General features: G+C 44.0%; 1 protein-coding gene across 1 annotated transcript in view; it reads left to right on the plus strand.

Moving 5' to 3' along the window:
• Nucleotides 1-27018, plus strand: part of ZNF407 (zinc finger protein 407) — a 678079-nt gene that overhangs the window by 458860 nt on the left and 192201 nt on the right. Inside the window, exon 8 of the mRNA XM_075314622.1 lies at nucleotides 10273-10451. Coding sequence (XP_075170737.1) covers nucleotides 10273-10451 — 179 coding nt within the window. The remainder of the gene's footprint in view (nucleotides 1-10272; nucleotides 10452-27018) is intronic.

Here is a 27018-nt window from a genome sequence, read left to right on the forward strand (position 1 = left end):
AACACAGCGAGGGGACTCCAACCACAGTCTCCCTCGTTGCCACTCACTGGGCCACACACACCCCACTTGACTGGCATCGGTTGAGCCCCCTTTTGAAAAAGAAAAAGATGCTTTGCATGAAGCACTCTCAAAAATACGCGTGCCTTTCCCGTCCCCTGGCTGACCCCGGGGAAGAAAAGTCCTCTGAGAGCCATGACTTGTTCATCTTGGTTCTTTTAGAAACACAGCGAGGGGACTCCAACCACAGTCTCCCTCGTTGCCACTCACTGGGCCACACACACCCCACTTGACTGGCATCGGTTGAGCCCCCTTTTGAAAAAGAAAAAGATGCTTTGCATGAAGCACTCTCAAAAATACGCGTGCCTTTCCCGTCCCCTGGCTGACCCCGGGGAAGAAAAGTCCTCTGAGAGCCATGACTTGTTCATCTTGGTTCTTTTAGAAACACAGCGAGGGGACTCCAACCACAGTCTCCCTCGTTGCCACTCACTGGGCCACACACACCCCACTTGACTGGCATCGGTTGAGCCCCCTTTTGAAAAAGAAAAAGATGCTTTGCATGAAGCACTCTCAAAAATACGCGTGCCTTTCCCGTCCCCTGGCTGACCCCGGGGAAGTAAAGTCCTCTGAGAGCCATGACTTGTTCATCTTGGTTCTTTTAGAAACACAGCGAGGGGACTCCAACCACAGTCTCCCTCGTTGCCACTCACTGGGCCACACACACCCCACTTGACTGGCATCGGTTGAGCCCCCTTTTGAAAAAGAAAAAGATGCTTTGCATGAAGCACTCTCAAAAATACGCGTGCCTTTCCCGTCCCCTGGCTGACCCCGGGGAAGAAAAGTCCTCTGAGAGCCATGAATTGTTCATCTTGATTCTTTTAGAAACACAGCGAGGGGACTACAACCACAGTCTCCCTCGTTGCCACTCACTGGGCCACACACACCCCACTTGACTGGCATCGGTTGAGCCCCCTTTTGAAAAAGAAAAAGATGCTTTGCATGAAGCACTCTCAAAAATACGCGTGCCTTTCCCGTCCCCTGGCTGACCCCGGGGAAGAAAAGTCCTCTGAGAGCCATGACTTGTTCATCTTGGTTCTTTTAGAAACACAGCGAGGGGACTCCAACCACAGTCTCCCTCGTTGCCACTCACTGGGCCACACACACCCCACTTGACTGGCATCGGTTGAGCCCCCTTTTGAAAAAGAAAAAGATGCTTTGCATGAAGCACTCTCAAAAATACGCGTGCCTTTCCCGTCCCCTGGCTGACCCCGGGGAAGAAAAGTCCTCTGAGAGCCATGACTTGTTCATCTTGGTTCTTTTAGAAACACAGCGAGGGGACTCCAACCACAGTCTCCCTCGTTGCCACTCACTGGGCCACACACACCCCACTTGACTGGCATCGGTTGAGCCCCCTTTTGAAAAAGAAAAAGATGCTTTGCATGAAGCACTCTCAAAAATACGCGTGCCTTTCCCGTCCCCTGGCTGACCCCGGGGAAGAAAAGTCCTCTGAGAGCCATGACTTGTTCATCTTGGTTCTTTTAGAAACACAGCGAGGGGACTCCAACCACAGTCTCCCTCATTGCCACTCACTGGGCCACACACACCCCACTTGACTGGCATCGGTTGAGCCCCCTTTTGAAAAAGAAAAAGATGCTTTGCATGAAGCACTCTCAAAAATACGCGTGCCTTTCCCGTCCCCTGGCTGACCCCGGGGAAGAAAAGTCCTCTGAGAGCCATGACTTGTTCATCTTGGTTCTTTTAGAAACACAGCGAGGGGACTCCAACCACAGTCTCCCTCGTTGCCACTCACTGGGCCACACACACCCCACTTGACTGGCATCGGTTGAGCCCCCTTTTGAAAAAGAAAAAGATGCTTTGCATGAAGCACTCTCAAAAATACGCGTGCCTTTCCCGTCCCCTGGCTGACCCCGGGGAAGAAAAGTCCTCTGAGAGCCATGACTTGTTCATCTTGGTTCTTTTAGAAACACAGCGAGGGGACTCCAACCACAGTCTCCCTCGTTGCCACTCACTGGGCCACACACACCCCACTTGACTGGCATCGGTTGAGCCCCCTTTTGAAAAAGAAAAAGATGCTTTGCATGAAGCACTCTCAAAAATACGCGTGCCTTTCCCGTCCCCTGGCTGACCCCGGGGAAGAAAAGTCCTCTGAGAGCCATGTCCACATTGTCAGTGGACAGACACGTGTGCTTATCTGCCAGCAGACCCACAGCAGCACTGAAGACAGGTTCCGAGAGAACGCTGGCTGCAGGACACGACAAGATCCCCAAGACGTACGTGGCGAGCTCAGGCAATTTATCAAGATTTGAAGCCAAGAATGAGCAGGGCTCAAGTTGCACAATAATGGCATGTTTCCTTGCATATACTCATATATCTGTGTGTCCTCCTCTTTTTCCTTGTCCAGCTCTTTTGTTTTCGCATGAGTATATGTCCTTGTCACTTTCCCATGTGTTGTGAGTTGTTTGTGACCTTTTGGACACCTTTGAGGGTGTTTTCTAGGTGTTTTTCTGTGTTTGTGATTGCCTGCCATTGTTTCCTATGCAGTTCGAGTTCGGTTCGTCGAACGTTCGACGAACCGAACTCGAACGGGAGGTCCGTTCGGCGAACCAACCTCGAGCCGAACCGCGACCGGTTCGCTCATCTCTATTTATAAGCCAAAATCCTTAAGAAATTCATATATTGGCATTACACATTCTCTGTGTGAGTACCAGTTGCTGCCTTACAAATACTGATCCAATGTGTTACCTTTTGAAAGTGGTCTTAGGGTATATTCCCATGCTACAGAATTATTGCGCACATTTCGGCAACTCCCCCATTCATTGAACGAGGCTTATAGAAATCCACAAACAGATCTTATTTTCAGTCACAAAACTTTCGGCAAGAAATCTGACACATGAAAATAATCTCATCTTCATCAAATTTTCAACCTACTGGGGAATATTTCATGATAATATTCTCTACTGTAAGCATTTTTGATTTTCCTGTCACTTTTGGCTTTTCATTGTCATCTCAAATCCATCAACTGATTTTAACAGGTAAATGTTACTTTACTAATAGAAGTGTTTGATATTGCACTCATTGATTTATCCCATAACTGTCTTAAAAAAAATGCTGCGATGTTACACATGTAAGATTACCGCCTTTCAGTTTTATTCATCATTTATCTTGTAGAATCCATTTAGAAAGAGAAATTGAGGCATTTAGTTTTGTAAGGCTGTTCACACCTTGGTTTTTAGAAGTGAAACCATGAAATCACTTTGTTTATCCCTCATTAAATTAATAAACCTCAAAAAGCCGCAGTGATGGCAGGAGACATATTGTATTTGTACATTATTTCAGAGGGTATAATTAGTGTTTCTAATATATTCTCCTTTACTTCTTTACTTGGTTGCCTTTTTTTCTAAACAATCTAAAGACTGCTATGCAGCGCTGGGGTCCTAGGTTTAAACCCCACCATGGAGATCCTAAAAACTGACTAGGCCCCTTTAGGTACTTACCTTGAACATATAGCTCTCAACACTTAAGAATTCCTCCTTTTACTTCTGTCCACAATCACATCTTCAGTAAGCCCCGGTGCTCCAGTTCCACCAGGAGCCATACATTACTAATATATATTATTTTTGACCGATAGCGTGTTATTGCTTTATATCATAGCCCCTTTCTTTACTTCTCCACTTTGTTCTCTTCCTATGATTCTGAAACAAGTTCAGCATGCTTTCATATTTCTAATTCCTTGTTCTAGAACTGTGTGCTTTTTTAGATGTTTACCAGCCAAGTGTAATCTGGCCTTCTTCTTCTTATAAATGATTTACATCTTGAGATAAATCCTCTGCATTACATTCATGAATACCTCTTTTGATTATAGAAATTGATAATAATGTTCTAACCTCATTATAGATATTCTTGACTTTGCTAGAGGTTGTAAACTTTTTGTTGTTTTTTGTAACCAAGAAAAGAATTCTGCAATCATCATCCGTTTGTCTTTTACACTCTTCTAGACATTTCGATGTTCCTAAGCTCACCAGTGCATTCCTTCATTCTTTTAAGAAAGTATCAACTCATTTGAGACTTTCGATAAACAGCTACCAAATTTTAATCAACCCTTAGGCTACAGTCACACATCCGTGTGAACTATCCGTGCACTGTCCAATCACATTCTTCTACAGCACACACACTTCTAGGAGATATATACAATCTTCCATGAAAGTCACAGATCCGGGTGTGAGATCCATGAGACTCAGAGCAAGTCCTATTACCCATGTGTGTGGATCAGACTCAAGTCAATGGGGATCCGTAAAACACAAATATAAATTGTTATATGTACAGCATGTTTTATTGGATGTTTGATGTGTATCTTCTTTAAAAGATCTAACATTTAAGTCTTGCCCTTAAGCAATCCGTAACATAAAATATGTTCAGAATAAAATAAATATTTCATATTTGGCATAAAACAAATATTTAAGTAAAATGTGCCCATCTTACACATTGTCTTCTGGATAACACAGGCACCACTGGGAGACTGCCAGTTCTTAAAACTTTTTTGTTTTGTTTTGCTTGACATAGAAAAATGACCACCTGCTTCTTTTTGACAGTGAACCAGTCATTAAGGAACAACTGATATTTGCAACAAAGAAATGTTCTCTACGTCTTCTTGCCTTACCTGATTTAGGCACCAGGAAAAGACAAATGTTAAATGTTTTGAATCTAATTCTTTTAATGATAATTTGCCAGGTAGATTTTATATGTACAATAAATCTCGTCTAAAATACCACCTATAAAATATGGTGATCTAGACTAGGTTATATGGTTACCTAGATGAGATTTTAATTCCTCTGTATATTATACATACAGGCGGCAGGCCTTCTTTTTTTTTTTAGAAGACAACCTCCTTAGAAGAACATTTTCCAATGCAATTTTCGGTGGTTGTCTCAGAGGTTTCAGTGTAATTCTGAATTACTATAATTCTGAACTGAATGTATTAGTGTTTATGAAGCTGATAGCAGCAAGAACATATTCTCTCATCTACAACCAGGGCCAGACTGGCCATGGGGCAATTCTGGCAAATGCCAGAAGGGCTGGTCCCTGTAGTGGGCTGGTCCCTCTAGTGGGCTGCTCACTCTATAGTCACCGCCACTCTCCTCAGCAGTCTGCACGCCGGGCAACATTAACTTGCCTTTCGCACAGTAGCATTACTGAAAGCAGCAGGAGGCAGAGTGCTGTGCTGTGATGCCCCGGCCCTGCTGTTTAGTGAAATCCTGTACCCAGTGTACTGCAGAGGAAAGCACTGGTTACCGCAGCTCCCTCCTTCCTGTTCAAATGTGTTTGCGTCTCTCAGACGCAAATACATTTGATCAGTGACAGCATCGGGCCTGGGGCTCCGGCGTGCAACAACGTGATGAGATCAGCACCTTGCTGACATCATCACACTGCTGCGGGCTCTGCTGAGACACATTGGACAGTTGTAAGAGCTCCGTGGAGGAGCCGTAGATGGAATGTGTTCTCACTATGGGTGAGTGAGGAGGGGATTAGGGCACATAATGGGGGAACATTTGTGAAAGGGACACAGCTTTGCAAGAGGCGGGGGGAAGGGGAGTACTTTATCCAGTGGGGCAGTGTGTGTGTGTGGGGGGTATTTTACATAACGGCAGTGTGTGTATATATGGGGGGGTATAATATTTTGGAAAAGGGCAGTGTGTGTATATATGGGGGTATAATATTTTTGAGTGGGCCAGTGTGTGTGTGTGGGGGGGGTATAATATTTTGGAGAGGGGCAGTGTGTGTGTGTGGGGTATAATATTTAAAGGAGGGGCAGTGTGTGTGTAAGGGGTATAATATTTTGGAGAGGGGCAGTGTGTGTGTGTGTGTGTCTGTGTGTGTAGGGGGTAAAATATTTGGAGAGGGGCAGTGTGTGTGTATAATATTTTGGAGAGGGGCAGTGTGTGTGTAGGGGGTTTTAATATTTGGAGAGGGGCAGTGTGTATGTCTATGGGAAGGTATAATATTTTGGAGGGGGGCAGTGTGTGTGAGGGTATAATATTTTGGAGAGGGGGATTGTGTGTGTTTGTGGAGGGTATAATATTTTGGAGAGGGGCAGTATGTGTGTGTGTGAGGGGGTATACTATTTTGGAGAGGGGCAGTGTGTGTGTGTGTAGAGGGGTATAATATTTGGAGAGGGGCAGTGTGTGTGGGGGTATAATATTTTGGTGAGGAGCAGTGTGTGTGGGGGTATAATATTTTGGAGAGAGGCAGTGTGTGTGTGTCGGGGGAGATATTTTGTGAAGGAAGCACAGCAAGTCTTTATTTAGTAGCACAGCATGGGAGATATTTATATTTTTGGGGCAGTATACTGATACTTTTATTTTTAAAGGCACTGTCTCAGAAAGTGCTGCTGAAGAACAAAGAGGGAGGTCTTCAGAGACTAGCTGTGGGCATGAAATCATCATGGTGTCTGTACTACGTGGAGACAAAAGGGACAGGAACAACTCATTAATGTTCTAGTGGTGGCTCTGATGCTGCATTCATGTGCCAATGGTGATTCTGGCACTGCATTCATGTTCTGGTGGTGGTTCTGGTGCTGTATTCATGTGCTGATGATGGTTCTGGTGTGGCATTCATATACTGATTGTGGCACTAGTGCTGTATTCATGTGCTGATGGTGGCTCTGGTGCTGCATTCATGTGCTGCTGATGGTTCTAGTGCGGCATACATGTACTGATGGTGGTTCTGAACATGAAAATCCAAGTTTCATGGCTATGTCAAAAAAAGCTTAAAAATAATCAAAACTTTGTTTTGACATTATGAGGAGAATTTGTCAAGATTCTGCTCAGTTTCTGCTCCAAAAACCGTGTAAATTAACATGTTTACACATTTTTAAGCAGAATGTCTCCAAATCATCCTCAAATATTTGGTTCTAGCGATGTATTCATGTGAGTAGCTCTTACATGACGCTGACTGCTCACATCCTCTTGATGTCTGATGTGTCCTTTTTGTTTTAAAAAAATACAAACTGCTGTTGCACCTGGAGTCTATAAGTGTCTGGATCTCTGACATCACATCAACAACACTGTAGCCAATCAGTTACTTGCTGTAGTCAATCAGTTACTTGCTGAGCTCCATGATTGGTTGCAGCGCTGTCATTATGATGTGACACCAGCGCTGCAGACAATAGCAGACCTGGGGAGAGTGAATAAAACAAATAAACAATGCAGAAAATGGGTTTTCAAAAACTGGAAAACCTAAGGGTATGTGCACACAAGGAGTTTTAAACTCAAGCAACACCGGCAAGTTTTTTAAGTAGATGTTGAAAACCGTGGCGTTTTTTTTTATAGTCATTTCCTGGGTATTTTTTCTATGGTCTTGACCGTCTTTGGCTTTTTTAGTGTTTTCCTATTATTTTTGTCACTTTTTTTTACTGTGCATTTTAAGAAAAAGTGATGGTAAAATGCAATAAAAGACATCCAGGCATCTTCCAAAACTTTCCATTGATCTGCATTGTAAAGTACAGAGCGTCTGCTGGGTGGAAAACACCAGAAGAATGAATCAGTTACTTCTTTTAACCACTTGGTGGTTTTAGAAACCTGAAGTGGTTAAAAGATGCTCAAAAACCTGAACTTGCGCACAGTAATAGATGCAGATGGTCACTCATTGTGAGTATTTTTCATAGTGGTATCCATGGTGGGATCTGCCCCCCAAAATGTCATTGCACATTCCCTAAGTGGCATGCACCCAAAATTAGCGTCAGTGGCAACTACAGCTTCCCTGATCATCTATCTGTAGAATAGGTCATCAATATTAGCTGGGGGGATCTGATTTTGCACTGCCCATCAGTTATATTATGAGGCCTTAGCATTATATGTAGAGCTCAGCATCCTCTTCTTTAACTAAGGGAGCCAGCTCTGTAGGGAAAATAGCAGCTTCACCAGGTCCGGCAACTTAAGAGCAATAAATAGGACTGAGCTGTAATACTGGACGTAGCCGTGACTGCATGTTATATGGTCGTGTAACACAACCTACAAGTGCACAAAGATATTACACATTCACCAAGTGACAAGTGGGTCTGTGCACCTCCAAATGCCAGGGCTGAGTTTTAGTCCCAGTCCGGCCCTGTCTGCAAGCCATCCAATTCTCCTGCATTGGCCTCTGCAGGTCAGATGTAGCATTCTGAGTAAGTTTCCATATAATGCATGAAAATAAAACCACTATCAAGCAATACAAGAAAAGGTGATGAAAATTAAAGGGAATCTGTCAGCAGGATTTTGCTACCTCATTTGAGATCAACAGGATGTAGGAAAAGCAACCTTCATTTCAAGGATGTATGCTGCTGGGTCCAGCAGTTGTGAGTTCTTAGGTGTAGTATGAAACAGAGCTGAGAAAGCTAACCCCGCCCACACCACAGCTCCCTATGTACATAGTCTATTGACAGTGAGCTACTTATCACAGGAGGAGCCGTGGTCGGACTAGGTCTCACACTCGTGTAGCTGATGTAATCCAAGCAATGATTATCTCCTGTGTTTAAAGGGAACCTGTCAGGTGTAATATGCACCCAGAACCATGAGCAGATCTGGGTGCATATTGCTAATTTCTGCCTAACTGTCCCTGTATACACTAGCATAGATAAAGAGATCTTTAGAAAAAGTATTTCTAAAGATCTTTTACTATATGCTAATGAGCAAGGGGACTAGTTCCCCTTGCCAGCCGGCTCCATTAGCATGTTAGTACGCCCCTGTGGGTGTGCTAACATGCTAATGAATGTGCAACATCAGATGATGATCTCACTCACCTCTCCGCTGGCATCGCGTCCGACGGTGGATTCCAGCTCAGTGCACATGACCCTGGAGTTTGGGTCATGCGCACTATGAAGCTGGGTGTAGTCGTCCTGGCTTCAAACTGAAGTAGTGCTCATGACCCAAACTCTGGGGTCATGCGCACTGAGCCGAAATCCAGCATCGAACACGATGGCGGCAGAGAGGTGAGTGACATCATCCTGTGATGCTGCGTATTCATTAGCATGTTAGCACACACACAGGGGTGTACTAACATGCTAATGGAGCCGACTGGCAAGGGGAACTAACACCCAGGGGACTAGTCCCCTCGCTCATTAGCATACGATAAAAGATCTTTTGAAATACTTTTTCTAAAGATCTCTTTATCTATCCTAGTGTATACAAGGACAGTTAGGCAGGGATTAGCAATATGCATCCAGAACTGCTCGTGGTTCTGGGTGCATATTGAACCTGACGGGTTCTCTTTAAAGAGTCATTGCAAGTAAACAACTGCATACAGCTTGATATGAGACACATCCTTGAAATCTGTGTTTTAACTCCTACAGCATGCTGTCCTCAGATTATATAGCAAAAATCTGCTGAGAGATTGCCTTTAGTGGCAGCAAATTATCAGAGTGAAATATCTAATGGACTAGTTGTATGCAACTTTTGCTTGTGCTCGACTATATGATATGAAGTAAAACTTTGAAAATCCGGGTAAAAGCTTAAAAAAAAAGAAAAAAACAGAGATTGATTTTGTGATTAGTTCCTAGTAGTCTAAAGGCGGCGTTACACGCAACGACGGATCTAACGATATATCACTGGGGTCACGGATTCCGTGACGCACATCCGTCATCTTTAGCGACGTCGTTGCGTGTGACAGCAAGGAACGACCATTAACGATGGAAAATACTCACCTTATCGTCCATCGTTCACACGTCGTTCATTTTTAAAAAATTGTTGATTCTTGAGCACGCAGGTTGTTCGTCGTTCCCGAGGCAGCACACATCGCTATGTGTGACACCTCGGGAATAACGAACTGTAGCTTACCTGCGACCGCCGGCAATGCGGAAGGAAGAAGGTGGGCGGCATGTTACAGCCGCTCATCTCCGCCCCTCCGCTTCTATTGGGCGTCCGCTTAGTGACGTCGCTGTGACGCCGCACAAACCGCCCCCTTAGAAAGGAGGTGGTTTGCCGGCAACAGCGACGTCGCTAGGCAGGTAAGTACTTGTGACAGGGACTAATGATTTTGTGCGCCACGGGCAACGATTTGCCCGTGACGCACAAATTATGGGGCGGGGACGATCACTAGCGATATATCACAGCGTGTAACGGGGCCTTTAGTGTTGGGTAAATGATTGAATTTGTACATCTGAAACAATAAGTCCATGGTGTGAGTTCACATGACGTTTCGATGGGTGAATATCTCAAAAGTCACCTTATGTTATATATCCTCTTAACATATTAACAAAACATATTTCTCTTTTATCATTAGGTCAAATTGTGCAGAAAATGTCCGCAAACACATTTTGCACACTGGCAAGCATGAAGGAGTAAAAATGTATAACTGTCCAAAGTGCAATTATGGGACCAATGCCCCAATGGAGTTTCGGAATCATCTGAAGGAACAACATTTAGACATTGAAAATCCCGATCTGGCGTACCTTCATGCAGGTAGGCACTTGAAAATATCTCATTCCCTGTTTTTGTTAAATATCTTTTTTTTTATTTTGCTTATAGTCTTGTTTGTTCTTCTAACATGGTGCAGCTTTACAGCAGAATGTGCCAAATACCAATCCTATAGAAGCTTTTTAACAGTTTCAATATGTCTTTCAAATAAAGCCTTTTCATTATCTTTTAAATTCTCCTCTATCCTCACATTCTCTTCTCAGTAAGGTTATTTTAAAGCTATGCAAAAGTAGAGCTTATGACTAAGTACATAGGCCAAGGTTGGCAGCGTTCGGACTTGTTATTGTAAAAAACTGTTGGGGTTACAAGAAAAAAATCAGATGTGTATATTCTGTATGTCCAGGACATTTCTGCATGATTCTTTGTGCTGTTTCCAGTGGCTTTTCAGATGCTAGTAATTGTTTAGAAAGTTAAAAATTCAACAAACTCCAATAAACATCATACTTTCACATGACAATTCACACCTCTGTTACTTGTAGAATATTAATGGGGTATGATAATGTGGTTAAATTTGTGTGATTAGACACCATGAAAAAAAATCAGCAAGTTTGCAATTGACTTGCTTTTTTCATTTAGTTGAATTCTACTATGGTGAGACCTTTTTTCTTACAATTTGTTTCAAGGAGAACGATCGGCAGTGTCTAGCCGAGTGTGTATAATAGTTTCATTCCAGGCTGAGAAGTTAACTCATGAGATCCCATCCACCTCTCTCCAGCAAGTTGCCAATCAGTGATGGGGGCAGGGTTAAACAGTTGGACTGTCTGGCACGTGACACCTAGTCCTGCATTGATGATCTCTTTATGATAAAACACTAGTGGTGGGGCAGGTTTAAACAGATTAGATGGACCGGCTGGCACGCAACACCTACTCCTGTATTGATAATTTATTTCTGGTAAAACACTAATAGTATGTAAACTATAGCAAGCTGCCAAGCAGGTGACATATCCCGGTAATCGGGTTCTCTTGCCCCTACATTATGCTGCTCTCAGATTAAATAGGAGAAACCTGGAGTAAGATTCCCTTTAAAAGGCATTTGAAAATTGGTTTTCTAATTTACCAATCCCTTTACATAACTATGGACATAATTATTTATTTTGTGTGTTTGTGCATGGAGCTGGTTACTAATGGGTTCTCCTGAATAACTATAAGTCCTATTTTGCTCAGTAAGTGCATTCAGTTTGATACCTATTTTATAAGACTCGGATATAAGACATATTATTAGTTTCTGCTTGTAGTATTCCTGTGACCTATGTTTACTGGCGAGAAAGAAAGATCTACAGTAGATCATGACAGCTGTCAGTTTGAAGACATGTTCGCAACATACCCTTATCCATAAAATAAATCAGTGTTGAGAATTGAGACAGGTAGGTTTCTCGACCTTCTCTTTCCATATACAGTAGAGCATTGGGACTCGTACAGAAATATAGATATGCTAAGACAAAGCCATGCCTGAAATAATCATATTTTGGAAGAAAATGATTACTTTGAATAATGGTCTGGTTTGGACTCCAAATATATTGTCGTATTCCATTATGTTGTGCATTTTTGTGCCTACACAAGTTCGGAGCCCTCCAAATGAACCTTCGGTGTATTCCTCAATGCCTGATAGAACCAGTGATTTAAGCACACCGTTCTGAGCCTTTTTTGTCAGCATTAGAAATGTTTCAAAGAGATTGACTCTTGTCACAGCTGTTGGTGTCAGACAGCCGCAGTATAAAGCACATCAACTTGATTGGCAGTTTATCATTCACGCTCCTTTGTAAGAAGCTTCACGTTTCGTCTGTGCCTTTCAATAAAACACCAACCAGTTAGAAAAGTGAAATCTATATTCAATTGAATCCCGAGCATTCACAGTATTTCCCTTGTAATTGAGAATCAGATATACATTTCTTAAAGCAGATGAATGAGTCAATCAAGGCAACGTATTGTATATAGAAAGCAGCTGCATTATTGTCTGAATGGCTGTGTTGGTTATAATTGCAGGCTGATCTTGTCATATTTTGTCAGTTGAGGCACCTCGTAAGTAAATGGGAGGCGGGGGAGTTGAGTAAAAAAAGGTGACATGCATACTACACTACAGGTATAACAGAGCGAGTCGCATGTTTTTCAGCGATGTTGAAAATTTTAACTCTACGCTGCTTAGTATTTATCACACAATCAGTACAGTAATGTAATGTTGACATAACATGAACATACAGTTTACATTCTTGATGAATAAAGTGTTTCCCACCCCTCCCCCCAACATTTTTTTTATTAAATACAAGCGCTGTCATCTGCATGTTGATTGATTCCTCACCTCATGTGCATTTCGTGAATGTTGCATTGCTGGGTGGTTGTATATAATGGAACTCAACAAAACACAATCTAACCATGCAAAGACCAGAATTTTCCACACTATCAAAGCTCCTGGATATTGTGCTGTGGCTTATTCAGCAAGAAAATAGTTGTGGAAAACACTTAGGGTGTGTGCTCACGATCAGGGCTCCCTGCGTTCAGAACGCAGCGATTCCTGACCTGGGGGGCCGCACGTCTCCCCTGCAGGAGAACGCAGGAGAACGCAGTTGTCAGTACCAACTATCAGGGTTACGTATGCTGCAGTCTCCTGCTTGTGTTCTCCCTACGGAGGATGCAGGCAATTCTGCAGCAAACAATTGACATGCTGCGGTCTGGGAAGACGTTCCACAGGTCAGTGTTTGCTGCAGCAAAAACAAGCATAGTGCGCACGGGATTTATAGAAATCCCATCCACTATACTTGTACTGTACACCGCAGTGGTTTGGACGCAGCTGACATATGCTGTTTCCAAACCGCTGCAAATACTGATCATGGGCAAACACCCTAAGAGCCATATTTATACTGGTCGATAGCTGGCATTAAGCATTCCTAAAACTGCTTGTTTCCCAAGTATCACATTGTCTGAACAGGTCAGCAATCACTGGATGAATATGTGAAATTATTATTAAAGAGGACAAATAATCAAGATTTTCATATATAAAGTAAGGCCAGTGCTATACTGTCACTAGGATGCTGAATGTAAGCATACCACTTGTTCAGAGAGTGGATGTTTTATTACAGTAATATTTTCAAGTAAAGTTCCAGCAACGCACTGGTATTTGATTGACAGGTGCAACAGGAAGGGAATATGTGGATTGGGTCTTGCTATTTATTCCCACCCCTGTCTGCTGCCTGGCCTTGGTAGATAGCAAAACCCGACCCACATATTCCCAACCCTGTTGCACCTGTCAATCAAATAGCAGTGCATTGCTGATACTTTACTTGAAAATATTACTGTAATAAAACATACAATCTCAGAACAAAAGCTATGCTTACATTCAGCATCCTAGCACCAGTATACCATTGGCTTTAATCTTTATATGAAAATCCTGATGGTTGGTTCCCTTTAAGTGAGCTTGAAAATCATCATTCTCGGCAGCATATTGCTCTATGCACATTATGTTCTAACAACACAGAACAATTGTCCTTACTAGTGCAGCCTGTCAGAACAGAATGACTGGCTTCCATGTTGTGTCATAGACAACTCTTTTCTGTACACCCCATTAGGACACATAGACATATTAGAGAGGGACTGCCAGCAGAAAACTATTCTCTATTATCCAAAGCTAAAAGTGTGTAAAGCTGGATTAACATGTTCAACTTTCATGGTCAATATACAGGCCATGAAGTCGAGACTGCCAGGGAATCTCCTGACTAGAGATGGGCGAAACCAAGGTTTGGTGTTCGTACCGATCACAGACTTGTTAAAAAAAAACAAAACAGAGCTCTGGTTTGGAGTTCGGGTGCTTTACTTATGCAAACCACTCGCTCGAGCACCGCTGTGCTCAGGTACACTGAGTGCTCAACCCAGTGCAAGCCATGTGCAGTGTTTGAACGGCTCACACTGGGGGTAACAACAGCATGATCTGATATAGTGTGCACCAAAAAAAAATGGAAAAACCTCGTCCATCTGCCTCCGGAAGTGATCTGTATATGGCTGGCTGCAGGGAGGCGGAGACCCGAACTGCCAATCAGTGACTTCCATTGGCGTTCAGGTTAAGTTTGTGTCTGAAACAGAACTTTATGAAAAGTTCGCCTGAACCTGCTGAACCGAACTTCCACGGGGTCCACTCATCTCTACTCCTGACCCAACCTCAACAACAGCCCGACATTGTCACATTTATCTCTCAGTGTGGAGAGGTTTATGACGGTTCTGCTTTTTGAGCTTTCTCCCTGCTTTGGAGGCTAACATTAAGTGTATGTTGCTTTCTGTTGGCGCAGCAAGAGTTAAATGTCAGTTTTCCCTTCCTGCAAGATACTTGATAAGAGCTCAGCTGTAGTCTTTTGTGGCCACTCCCCTCCTTCTTAAAAAAAGCCTATCAGCCTTTCTACCAAGTTGTGCTGTGGACAGAAGGAGTGATTCGCGGCTGGTGCAAGTCTTGCTGTTTGCTGTTGTTGTGGAGTTACCCTTTGTCTTGTATTTTCTTCCTTGCTTTGGTTTTCCCATTCACCATTTGTTGTCTTATACCTCTGTGTTTGGGTGCAGTGTGACTGAAGTAAACAAAATTTGATCCAGCTCACCTCCGCCTGACATGGTCATGATAAGGGCGTTTAGCCAGAAACTAGTTGACCTCGCTGGTATCACTGCCTTTTTGTCTGTACTTCACTTTGAAAGGAAGATAAAAATATTATCCACTGTTTGGAGCCGGAATATATGTCTTCTCTTTTGTCAGTGTGACGGAGTTTTGATTTCCCCCCTGTTTGTCTATTTACTGTGATCCTAGTCCCCCCCTTGGGTGGTGAGAAAGGGGGTACTAGATTGGAGCTGCTTAGGAGCTGGGCCAGGGTAGCGGCCCAGACGTCCTCACCTTCAGAGGTAATTCTGGGATCAGGGATAGCTAGGGCCCACTAGCCTGAGGATCAGTCCAGGAGCCCTTATTCCATGGATACCACCATTCCTTCCTATGACAGACATGTCTAGATTTGTGGCCATTCTAGACATCACCATCTGTACTCGGATCATGTGTGACTGCTATATGAAATGGGCCTAACAAAGAGGTCTATTGCCATAGCTTCAGCCTTAAGTTAGATATTATACTTAATTTACAGTGCAGTGGCTGCTGCAGGAAAATGTATAGCCTTTCTCTGGGGAAATTGCTGATCAGGGGTCTTTGAAAACTGATCTGTAATAATGAGTAGTGATGGGCGAATAGTAAGATATTTGGGTTCGGATTATTCTTACAGAATACTTAGTACTATTCCAAGAAAAATAAAAATATCCAGCTCACCAGATCCCAAGGAAGCTTATATTCACCAGGCGGTGCAAGGACACAAAGAAAATCGGCCAAATATCCACAAGGAGCACGAGAGAGGTATCCAGCAGCCACATCCAGGAAAATTAATACAAAATTGAAGTTTAATTATGTATGGGAGACCTAGAATAAGGAGCGGCAGTTTGATACGCGTACTCCCATACATATGCTTATATGTTTTTAGTAAAAAGATAAATAAACTTAAATTTTATATTCATTTTTCTGCATGTTGCTGCTGGATACCTCTATCATTGTGCTCCTAGTACTATTCCAGTATTCGTCCAGTATAAGAACCTAATGTAAATCAATGACGTACCCGAGCATTTTCCTTGAAGATTTTCAAGACCTAATGAATATGCTGGACTACCTAGCTGCACGCCAAGTAGTCCTCTAATGATAATCTGCTGCTGATTAATCAGTGACTTTATCAAAACTACACTAAACAGCCCAGTAAGTGGACTTACTGGACTCAGGACTCAGTGCTGGACTCAGGATCTCTTCCCCTACGTTATTCTGCTCTCAGAGTAGGGGTTAAAATCCTAGTGATATTCCCTTTAAATTCACATGCACGATAGAGTATGACCACAACAGGTAAGTGTGAACTGGGCTTGGAAAGCTGAGAGGACCGTTGGAAAGCACATTGATCACCATGTAGTGATTGTGACTAGCATGGGAAACATTGTACAGGACATGGGAGGCACAGTGACTGATGTAAGGAGAATTTAGAGCATTTATTGCTAACCTGGGCGTACTGTCAAGGGACTTTCATGGGGGATTGTACATCACATAAAAAACACGGTGGATTTTGGAGCGCTGTAGTTTTCATGTAGGCATTGTGATTGACGTTGGGGGCAATGGGGCTATCATGGGAGGCATATTGTACTGTATAAATGTGAGCATGCACCTAATAGGTGATCGGGTCAAATCAAAAGGTTTGGGATGGTAAAATGGGGACTAGGTCATGGCCACGCATCACAGCTTGTTGTGTATGGGGCTGCTTGGGCAATGACTGGTTAGAGTGTCCATGCTAATGCCAGTCCACTGCCCAAAGTGCCTACAGCGGGCACATACCAAGTAAAAAGCCTGTTGTGAGAATCACATTTTCTGTTACATCAGTTTAGATGACAGACCTATAACATGAGTATTCATTTAAATGCAGGAATCATAATCTAAAATACTCTTTTTCATACAGTTTTTCTATATTTGCAAGGATAGTTGTGCAGCAATATCTGCCACTGAGCCCCGACTGATGCATTTCTTATGATTAATAATCACAGTTAGGTTCAAATACTAAAGGCCACACGAAATTAGACTCAAAATCAAGTATGTGGATCAGGCACAAACTCATTATGGATCAAAAGGTTACAGAAATCTATCGTGAATGAGAATGAGCTCCCAGGGACTCTTGTTGACAAAAATCCAAGCTAGAAGGTATTTCATGTTTCCTGCTACATAGTCTTAGAAAATATTTTACACATATAGCAGAGCTGATATTGTCACTGAAATGCTTCTATTTTGTGCAACAGAATAACCTGCACTTTACAGGGAAATTAATTGGAGTAAACAAAACATTGTAATTGTAAAGTATGCATTAACTGAATATCCTGTGTCCTGTTGGTAATTATATATATATATATATATATATATATATATATATACTAGAAGGTGGCTCGATTCTACGCATCGGGTATTCTAGAATTTACGTATTGTGTAGTTAATGTATAATTTTTGTTATATATAGATATTGTTGTGTGTAGTTGACAAGTGTTTGTGTAGTGCGCTGTAAATGTTCTGGGTGTTGTCTGGGTGTGGCGGGGGGTGAGAGCGGGGTTGTTTGTGTGTTGCGTTGTTTGTGGAGCGCTGTGTGTCTGTAGCGTTGTGTGTGTGTGGTGCTGTGTGTGTATGGGTTTGTATGGGTGTGGAGTGCGTGTGTGTGTTTTGGGGGGAGGTATGTTTTGTGCAGTGTGTGTGTTGTGCGGTATGTGCGTATATTTGTGTGTGCCGCGGTGTTTGTGTGCTGGGTGTTGTGTGTGCGGCGTTGTCTGTGTTTGTGGGTGTCTGTGTAGGGCGGTGTTTGTGGTTCCCAGTGTGTGTGTGTGGTGTGTTGTGCGGTGCGTGCGTGGCGGTGTGTGTGTGTTTTGGGGGGAGGTCTGCACCCCTCATCGTGCTCCATCCCCCATGCTGCGCACCCCCCATCGTGCTCCATCCCCTATACTGCGCACCCCCATTGTGCTCCATCCCCCATGCTGCGCACCCCCATCGTGCTCCATCCCCTATGCTGCGCACCCCCCATCGCGCTCCATCCCCCATGCTGCGCACCCCCCATCGTGCTCCATCCCCCATGCTGCGCACCCCCCATTGTGCTCCATCCCCCATGCTGCGCACCCCCCATCGTGCTTCATCCCCCCCATTCTGGGCACCCCCCATCGTGCTCCATCCCCCACGCTGCACCCCCCATCGTGCTCCATCCCCCATGCTGCACTCCCCATCGTGCTCCATCCCCCATGCTATGCACCCCCCATCGTGCTCCATCCCCCATGCTGCGCACTCCCCAACGTGCTCCATCCCCCCATTCTGGGCACCCCCCATTGTGCTCCATCCCCCACGCTGCACCCCCCATCGTGCTCCATCCCCCACGCTGCACCCCCCCATCGTGCTCCATCCCCCATGCTATGCACCCCCCATCGTGCTCCATCCCCCATGCTGCACACCCATCGTGCTCCATCCCCATGCTGCACCCCCATCGTGCTCCATCCCCCATGCTGCACTCCCCATCGTGCTCCATCCCCCATGCTGCACTCCCCATCGTGCTCCATCCCCCATGCTGCAAACTCCTCAGAGAGGAGTATAATAGGAGGAGTATAATAGGAGGAGTATAATGGGAGGAGTAGTCCTGGGGGGGTGGTTTACAGGTGCCCAACGCATGCGGGGGCGTGGCCTCGCGGGCATCACGTGCGGGGCGTGGCCTAGCGGGCATCGAGTGTGGGGGGAGTGGCCTAGCGGGCATCATGTGGGGGGCGTGGCCTAGTGGGCATCGCGTGTGGGGGCGTGGCCTAGCGGACATCGCGTGTGGGGGCGTGGCCTAGCGGGCATTGTGTGTGGGGCGTGGCCTAGCAAGCATCGCATGTGGGGGCGTGGCCTAGCGGGCATCGCGTGCGGGGGCGTGGCCTAGCGGGCATCGCGTGCGGGGGCGGGCCTGGCCAAACGGTTAATCCATGCGGGGGACAGGGCCAGCAGGCATCGCGTGCGGGTGGCGGGGCCAGCGGGCATCGCGTGCAGGGGGCGTGGCCTAGCGGGCATCACGTGCGGGGGGCGGGCCTGGCCAAACAGTTAATCCATGCGGGGGGCAGGGCCAGCAGGCATCGCGTGCGGGGGGCGTGGCCTAGCGGGCATCGCGTGCGGGGGGCGGGCCTGGCCAAAAGGTTAATGAATGCGGGGGGTGGGGCCGAGTCGAGCGGCCAATCCGTGTGGAGGGACGAAGGCCAGGCCGAGCCCAGCGGCCAATCCGACGGTTGTCATTGTAAGGACACAATTTTGGAGCAAGACAGATAGACAGACAGACAGAATAAGGCAATTATAAATATATATATATATATATATATATATATAATATATATATATATATATATATACACACACACAGTGCCTTGTAAAGGTATATTCGCCCCCTTGATATTTTTTTAACCTTTTCCCACATTTCAGGCTTCAAACATAAAGATAAAAATGTTAATGTTCTGGTGAAGAATCAACAACGAGCGGGACACACTTGTGAAGTTGAACGAAATTTATTGCCTATTTTAAATTTTTTGAAAAAATAAAAAACTGAAAATTGGGGCGTGCAATATTATTCGGCCCCTTTAAGTTAATACTTTGTAGCACCACCTTTTGTTGCGATTACAGCTGCAAGTCACTTGGGGTATGTGTCTATCGGTTTTGCACATCGAGAGACTGAAATTCTCGCCCATTCTTCCTTTGCAAACAGCTCGAGCTGAGTGAAGTGGGATGGAGAGCGTTTGTAAACAGCAGTTTTTAGCTCTTTCCACAGATTCTCGATTGGATTCAGGTCTGGACTTTGACTTGGCCATTGTAACACCTGGATACGTTTATTTGTAAACCATTCCATTGTAGATTTTGCTTTATGTTTTGGATCATTGTCTTATTGGAAGACAAATCTCCGTCCCAGTCTCAGGTCTTTTGCAGACTCCAACAGGTTTTCTTCAAGAATGGTCCTGTATTTGGCTCCATCCATCTTCCCATCAATTTTAACCATCTTCCCTAACCCTGCTGAAGAAAAGCAGGCCCAAACCATGATGCTGCCACTACCATGTTTAACAGTGGGGATGGTGTGTTCAGGGTGATGAGCTATTTTGCTTTTACACCAAAGATATCGTTTGGCATTGTGCCCAAATAGTTTGATTTTGGTTTAATCTGACCGGAGTACCTTCTTCCACATGTTTGGTGTGTTTCCCAGGTGGCTTGTGGCAAAATTTAAACTACACTTTTTATGGATATCTTTGACAAATTGCTTTCTTCTTGACACTCTTCCATAAAGGCCAGATTTGTGCAGTGTACAATTGATTGTTGTCCTATGGACAGACTCTCCCACCTCAGCTGTAGATCTCTGCAGTTCATCCAGAGGGATCATGGGCCTCTTGGCTGCATCTCTGATCAGTCTTCTCCTTGTTTGGGATGAAAGTTTTAATGGACGACCGGGTGTTGGTAGATTTGCAGTGGTATAATACTTCTTCCATTTCAATCTGATCGCTTGCACAGTGCTCTTTGGGATGTTTAAAGTTTTTTTTAAATCTTTTTGTAACCAAATCCGGCTTTAAACTTATGCACAACAGTATCACGGACCTGCCTGTTGTGTTCCTTGATCTTCATGAAGCTATCTGTGCGTTATACAGAACACTGAGACTATCACAGAGCAGGTGCATTTCTACGGAGACTTGATTACACACAGGTGTCTTATATTTATCATCATCATCAGTCATTTAGGACAAAATTGGATCATTCAGAGATCCTCAATGAACTTCTCAAGTGAGTTTGCTGGACTGAAAGTAAAGGGGATGAATAATATTGCACGCCCCAATTTTCAGTTATTTATTTTTTTAAAAAGTTTAGAATAAGCAATCAATTTCGTTCAACTTCACAATTGTGTCCCACTTGTTGTTGATTCTTCACCATAAAATTTTAATTTTTATCTTTGTGTTTGAAGCCTGAAATGTGGAAAGAAGTTGAAAAAAATCAAGGGGGCTGAATACTTTTGCAAGGCACTGTATACAGTCATGGCTGAATGTGTTGGGACCCTTGAATTTGATCCAGAAAATGAAGTATTTCTCCAAGAATATTGTCTTACACATGTTTATTTTCTTTGCGTGTATTGGAACAACACAAAAAAAGAACAGAGTCAAAAAAAGGAAAATTGGACATAATGTCACACAAAACCCCCAAAAATGGGTCAGACAAAACACTTCATTTTCTGGAATAATATCAAGAGTGCCAAAATGTTAATCATGAGTTTTTTATTCGTGGTGTGTTGAGTCATAGCGTATCTATATACGGTAGTCATGCAGGAGAAGGGAGGTAGCATCGAACGGGGAGTAGAGCTGGAGTGACAGAAGCTCCAGATATCCCACCTCATTTGCAACGGAGGTGCAGACTGGCCATGTAATGATATTGCTGGACTTGTGTTCGAAAGAGCTACATGCACAGATAAATAGTTGTGGGGTTGAAATCTTGCTGACAGATTCCATTAAGTACATTTTAGTTGCATACCCTTTTCTTGTAAACCTTGTATGAGAACCATAGAAGGACCGATACAAAATATAAAAAATTGTAGACTGCAAAAATGGATCTTTCCCTTCAGCCATGCCATTTGTTTCATCCCAGCTTATTGACATCCATACATTTTGATCCTTTTATTATGAGTAGCTGTGCTGTTTGATGTCCAGTCTAACGATTCCAGTAAATGGAAACTGGAGGTCAGTTTTTGACATACTGCATACTACAGGGTGACGTCCTCACCATCAGCTTCCTCCAGGGAACACTCAAACCTCTCTTTCTATAATAATAATAATAATAATACAGTTTTATTTCTATAGCACCAACATATTCCGCAGCGCGTTACAATTCAGAGGGGACATGTACAGACAATTTGAGACAATACAAAATAACAAAATTAAGATACCAGGAGGAGTGAGGGCCCTGCTCGTAAGCTTACAGTCTATGAGGAGATAGGGGAGGCACAAAAGGTGAATGGGGGGAGAAAAGCTTGTCATATATGGTCCAGCCATCGATTTAATAGGGTATTCAAAACCAGCTGCATGGACCGGTCATTGGCCAGAATTTATACAGGTACAGGGAACAAGAATTGGAAGTACATTTTTTTGTTATGAAGGGCAGAAAGGGTCTAGATTAGATCAGGACAGTGAGGTGATAGGCTAGTCTAAAGAAATGTGTATTTTGGGCCCGCTTAAAGGTGTGGATGTTGGGAATTAATCGGATTGCACTTGGTAGCGTGTTCCAGAGCATAGGCGCAGCTCGTGAGAAATCTTGAAGACGGGAGTGGGAGGTTCGAATTGTTGAGAATGTCAGTCTTAGGTCATTAGCAGAGTGGAGGGCATGGGTGGGGTGATAGACAGAGATGAGGGAGGAGATGTGGGGTGGTGCAGAACCGTGGAGAGCTTTGTGGGTGAGAGTGATAAGTTTATGTTGGATTCTGTAGCGGATAGGCAACCAGTGTAATGACTGGCAAAGAGCAGAGGCATCAGTGAAGCAGTTGCAGAGGAAAATGATGCTGGCTGCGGCATTCAGAATGGATTGGAGAGGGGAGAGTTTAGTAACAGGGAGACCAATTAGTAAAGAATTACAATAATCCTGGCGAGAATGAATGAGAGCGACAGTAAGGCTATGTTCACACTAGAAAAATGATTTTTCTTAAGAAATGTCTTAAGAAATTTCTTAAGAGTGAAGGATTAGTGCACCTCCGTTAAAAAACGCACCAAAAACGCACCTGCGTTTTTGCCGCGTTTTTGGTGCGTTTTTGGTGCGTTTTCGGTGCGTTTTTGGTGCGTTTTTACTGCTGGTTGCTCCCTGTGTTATTGTGCCAATTATCTATGGCAAATAACGCAGTTAGCTGCAGAAAAGAAGTGACATGCTCATTCTTTTTCTTAAGAAAATCTACTATAAGAATTTTCTTAAGAAAAAAACGCAGTGTGCGCACAGCTAATTTTTTTTGCCATAGGTTTTGCTGGGGAATGTCTGTAGAAAGGTTACAAGAATTTCTCAAGAAATTTCTGCAGCAAAAACGGACCAAAAACGCAGGTAAAAAACGCAGTGTGTGAACATAGCCTAAGAGTTTTTGCAGAGTCAACAGAAAAACAAGGTTGATTTCTAGAGATGTTTTTGAGGTGGAATTGACAAGAACGAGCAAGTGAACGAATGTGGGGCGTGAAGGAGAGATCGGAGTCAAATATAACTCCTAGACAGCGGGCATGCTGCTGGGGCGTAATGATAGAACCACACACAGAAATGGTAATATTGGGTTTCCTACCAAGGTTCACGCCTGTTTGTCCATACAGCAGTTAGAAAACTCCTCTTACGTATTCTGTCTGTCTTTATCTGTGTGTGCAAAATCTTCAGTATAATTCTGTGATATTTCTCCTGCTTGGAAAAAAAATAACAGGAAGAAGCCTATCACAAACATGGCATCACATAAGATACACTGAGACTCTGCAATTTGAGGTAAGTGACATCAGTTATATTTAACCCATCTGTCACTCATTGTCCTTTAGTAGGACTTACAGTTGAAACCAGAAGTTTACATACACTATCTAAAAAGACACATATGCATGTTTTTCTCACTATCTGACATGAACTCAAAATAAACCTTTCCCCTTTTAGGTCAATTAGGAACCAAACTTGCCAAATACCAGAATAATGAGAGAGAGAATGTTTTAAGGCATTTTCATTACTTTCTGCAATGCCAAAAGTTTTAATGCATTTCATTAATGTTTGATATCACTGCCCTTGGGTCAAACATTTTGGATATCCTTCCACAAGCTTCTCACCATAGCTGGTAGAAATTTGGGCCCATTCCTCCTGACAGAACTGGTGTAACTGAGCCATGTTTGTAGGTCACCTTGCTTGCACCTGCCTTTCAGCTTTGCCCATACATTTTCAATAGGATTGAAGCATACTGCCAAACTGGTTATAAAGTGGATTAAAAGGGAAGGTGTAACCAGTTTTTTCAGTATTGACTTACAAGTATCACCTTCTGCAGCTCCTGGGCTGCATTCTATGAAGGTGAACCTTGTTCCTGACTCCCTTTGCAGATCCCAAAATTAACTTTATAAAATCTGACCGCCACATATGCAAATGACCTGTTCTAGTCGAATGGGTGTGCTGTTTTTCTGCTCCTGTCCCTCCCTCGTGCTGCTGTTTGCCGTCTCCTTTGATGATTGACGTGCCTGACGCCTTCAGCATCATCCATGTACTGGGCTGAATCTCACGCCTGCGCAGTCATTCCCCACTCACGCAGGTGTACCTCGCCGGCCCCATTGCGGGCAGAGCGAAAACATAGGTGCACTTGCATGAGACCGTGAACTCTCTGCGCAGACACGAGATTGTGAGCGAGCTCATGGTCTTGCGCAAACGCACCTATGTTTTCGGTTCTGCCCGCAATGGGGTAGAGCAAAGTGCGCCTACATGACCTGGGAATGACTTCGCAGGCTTAAGATTTAGTCCAGAACGTGGATGATGACGGAGGCGTCAGGCGCATCAATCATCAAAGGAGGACGGCAAACAGCAGCACAAGGGGGGGGACAAGAACCGAAAAAGAGCATGCCCATTCAACCAGAACAGGTCATTTGCATACATGGCAGTCAGATTTTATAAAGTTATTTTTTGGGTTCTGCAAGAGGAGTCAGGAACAAGGTGCACATTCATAGACTGCAGCCCAGGAGCTGCAGTAGTTGATACTTTGGGTCAATACTGAAAAAACTGGTGACATGTTCCCTTTTAATCCACGTTATAACCAGTTTGGCAGTATGCTTCAGGTCATTGTCCATATGGAAGACCCATTTCCTGGCTTTACGTTCCTGGCTGATGTTGCTTCAGTATTGTCACATAATCTTCTTTCCTCATGATGCCATCTATTTTGTGAAGTTCACCAGTCCCTATTACAGTAAAACAACCCCATAACGTGTTTCACAGTTGGGATGGTGCTCTTAGGCTTCAAAGCTTTTTGCTCCAAATGTAACTATGGTCATTAGCCCCAAACAGTTCAATTTTAATTTCATCAGACCACAGGACATGTCTCCCAAAATTAAGGTTTTTGCTCCTGTGTGTATTTGCAAACATTAATCTGGCTTTTTTATGTTTCTTTTGGAGTAATGGCTTGTTCCTAGAAGAGTAGCCATTCAGCCCATATTGATACAGTACTCGTTTCACTGTGGATAGTGATACAGTGTTACCAGCTTCCACCAGCATCATCACAAGGTCTTTTGCTTTTGTTCTTGGGTTGGTATGCACATGTCTGACCAAAGGACGTTCATGTCTGGTACATAGAACCTGTCTCCTTCCTCAGCGATATGATGGCTGCACATTTCCATCTTGTTTGCACTTGCGAATAATTGTTTGTACAGATAATTGAAGCACCTTCAGATATCTAGAAATTTCACCCGAGGATGAACCAGACTTGTGCAAGTTCACAATTCTCTTCCTAAGATCTTGGCTGATTTCTTTTGACTTTCCCATGATGCTACACAAAGAAGCAGTTTGTTTCAGGTGTGCATTAAAATACATTCACAGGTTTCGCTAATCAACTCAGTTGTTGCCAATAAACCTATGAGAAGCTTCCAAAGACATGACATCATCATATGGGCTGTCCCATATTGTTTAAAGGCATAATACTCTTAAGCGGGCTTTACACGCTACGAGATTGCTACAGCAATCTCGTTGGGGTCACAGATTTTGTGACGCACATCCGGCTGCTGTAGCGATCTCGTTGTGTGTGACTCCTAGGAGCGATTTTGGATCGTTGCAAAAACGTCCAAAATCGCTCCTCGGTGACATGGGGGTCCATTCTCAAATATCGCTGCTGTCGCATGGGTGAAGTTGATCCTCGTCCCTACGGCAGCACACATCACTACGTGTGATGCCGCAGGAACGAGGAACCTCTCCTTACCTGTCACACGCCAGCAATGAGGAAGGAAGGAGGTGGGCGGGATGTTCATCCCGCTCATCTCCGTCCCTCCGCTTTGATTGGCCGGCCGCTTAGTGACGTCGCTGCGATGACGAACGTCCCTCCCCCTTGAGGGAGGGATTGTTCGGCAGTGACAGCGACGCAGCCGACCAGGTATGTGCGTGTAACGCTGCCATAGTGATAATGTTCGCTGCGGCAGCGATCACCAAATATCGGCATAACGATAGGGGCGGGTGCTATCACGCTCGCCATCGCGAGCATCGGCTAGTGATGTCGCAGCGTGTAAAGCCCGCTTTAGTGTATGTAAACTTTTGAATTTGCAGAGAGTAATAAAAATGCCTTAAAACATTCTTTCTCTCTCATTATTCTGGCATTTGGCAAATATAAATAATTTTGGTAATCATCATTAACATAAAACAGGAAAGGTTTATTCTGATTTCATATCAGATAGTGAGAAAAACATGCAGATGTGTCTTTTTAGATAGTGTATGTAAACTTCTGGTTTCAACTGTAGATGTAGGAGAGACAGTGCACAATAGGGCTTTAACTGTAAGATGATCTAAGTGAAACAAAGGGAATTGCTCACTTGGAAACGTTGTGTGAGACACAACCACTTGGAAGGTGTGAAACACTGCTGCTGCAGACCCTGGGTAAACAAATGGCTGACAGTAGATAGTAGGGATTAAACTCCACACTGCTGTGAATGAAGGAATAGGAGCAAGTCCAAGACAGTGATATTATTCAGTGCGTTTCGGAGTGGAAACACCTTCATCAGGATATTGTTGATTATCCTAAATTAGCAGTTTCCACTCCTCCGCATTGAAGTAAATCTCTTTCTAGGAATTGGTCTTATTCCTTTTTCCACGGCAGCAGGATATTTAACCCCCATCGTCCACTATCTGCCATTAATAGGCCTTGGAGAAGATGCCCCCTCTGCATCTTCCGTTCTCATGGAAAATGTAGGCTGTATTAGGGATGCTATTTCAAAAAGAGCGAAGCAGTCAGCATTTTAGACAACTCAGGAATCATAAACTAACCAA

Source organism: Anomaloglossus baeobatrachus, chromosome 6 (genome assembly GCF_048569485.1).
Source record: "Anomaloglossus baeobatrachus isolate aAnoBae1 chromosome 6, aAnoBae1.hap1, whole genome shotgun sequence".
NCBI classification, from domain to species: Eukaryota; Metazoa; Chordata; class Amphibia; order Anura; family Aromobatidae; genus Anomaloglossus; species Anomaloglossus baeobatrachus.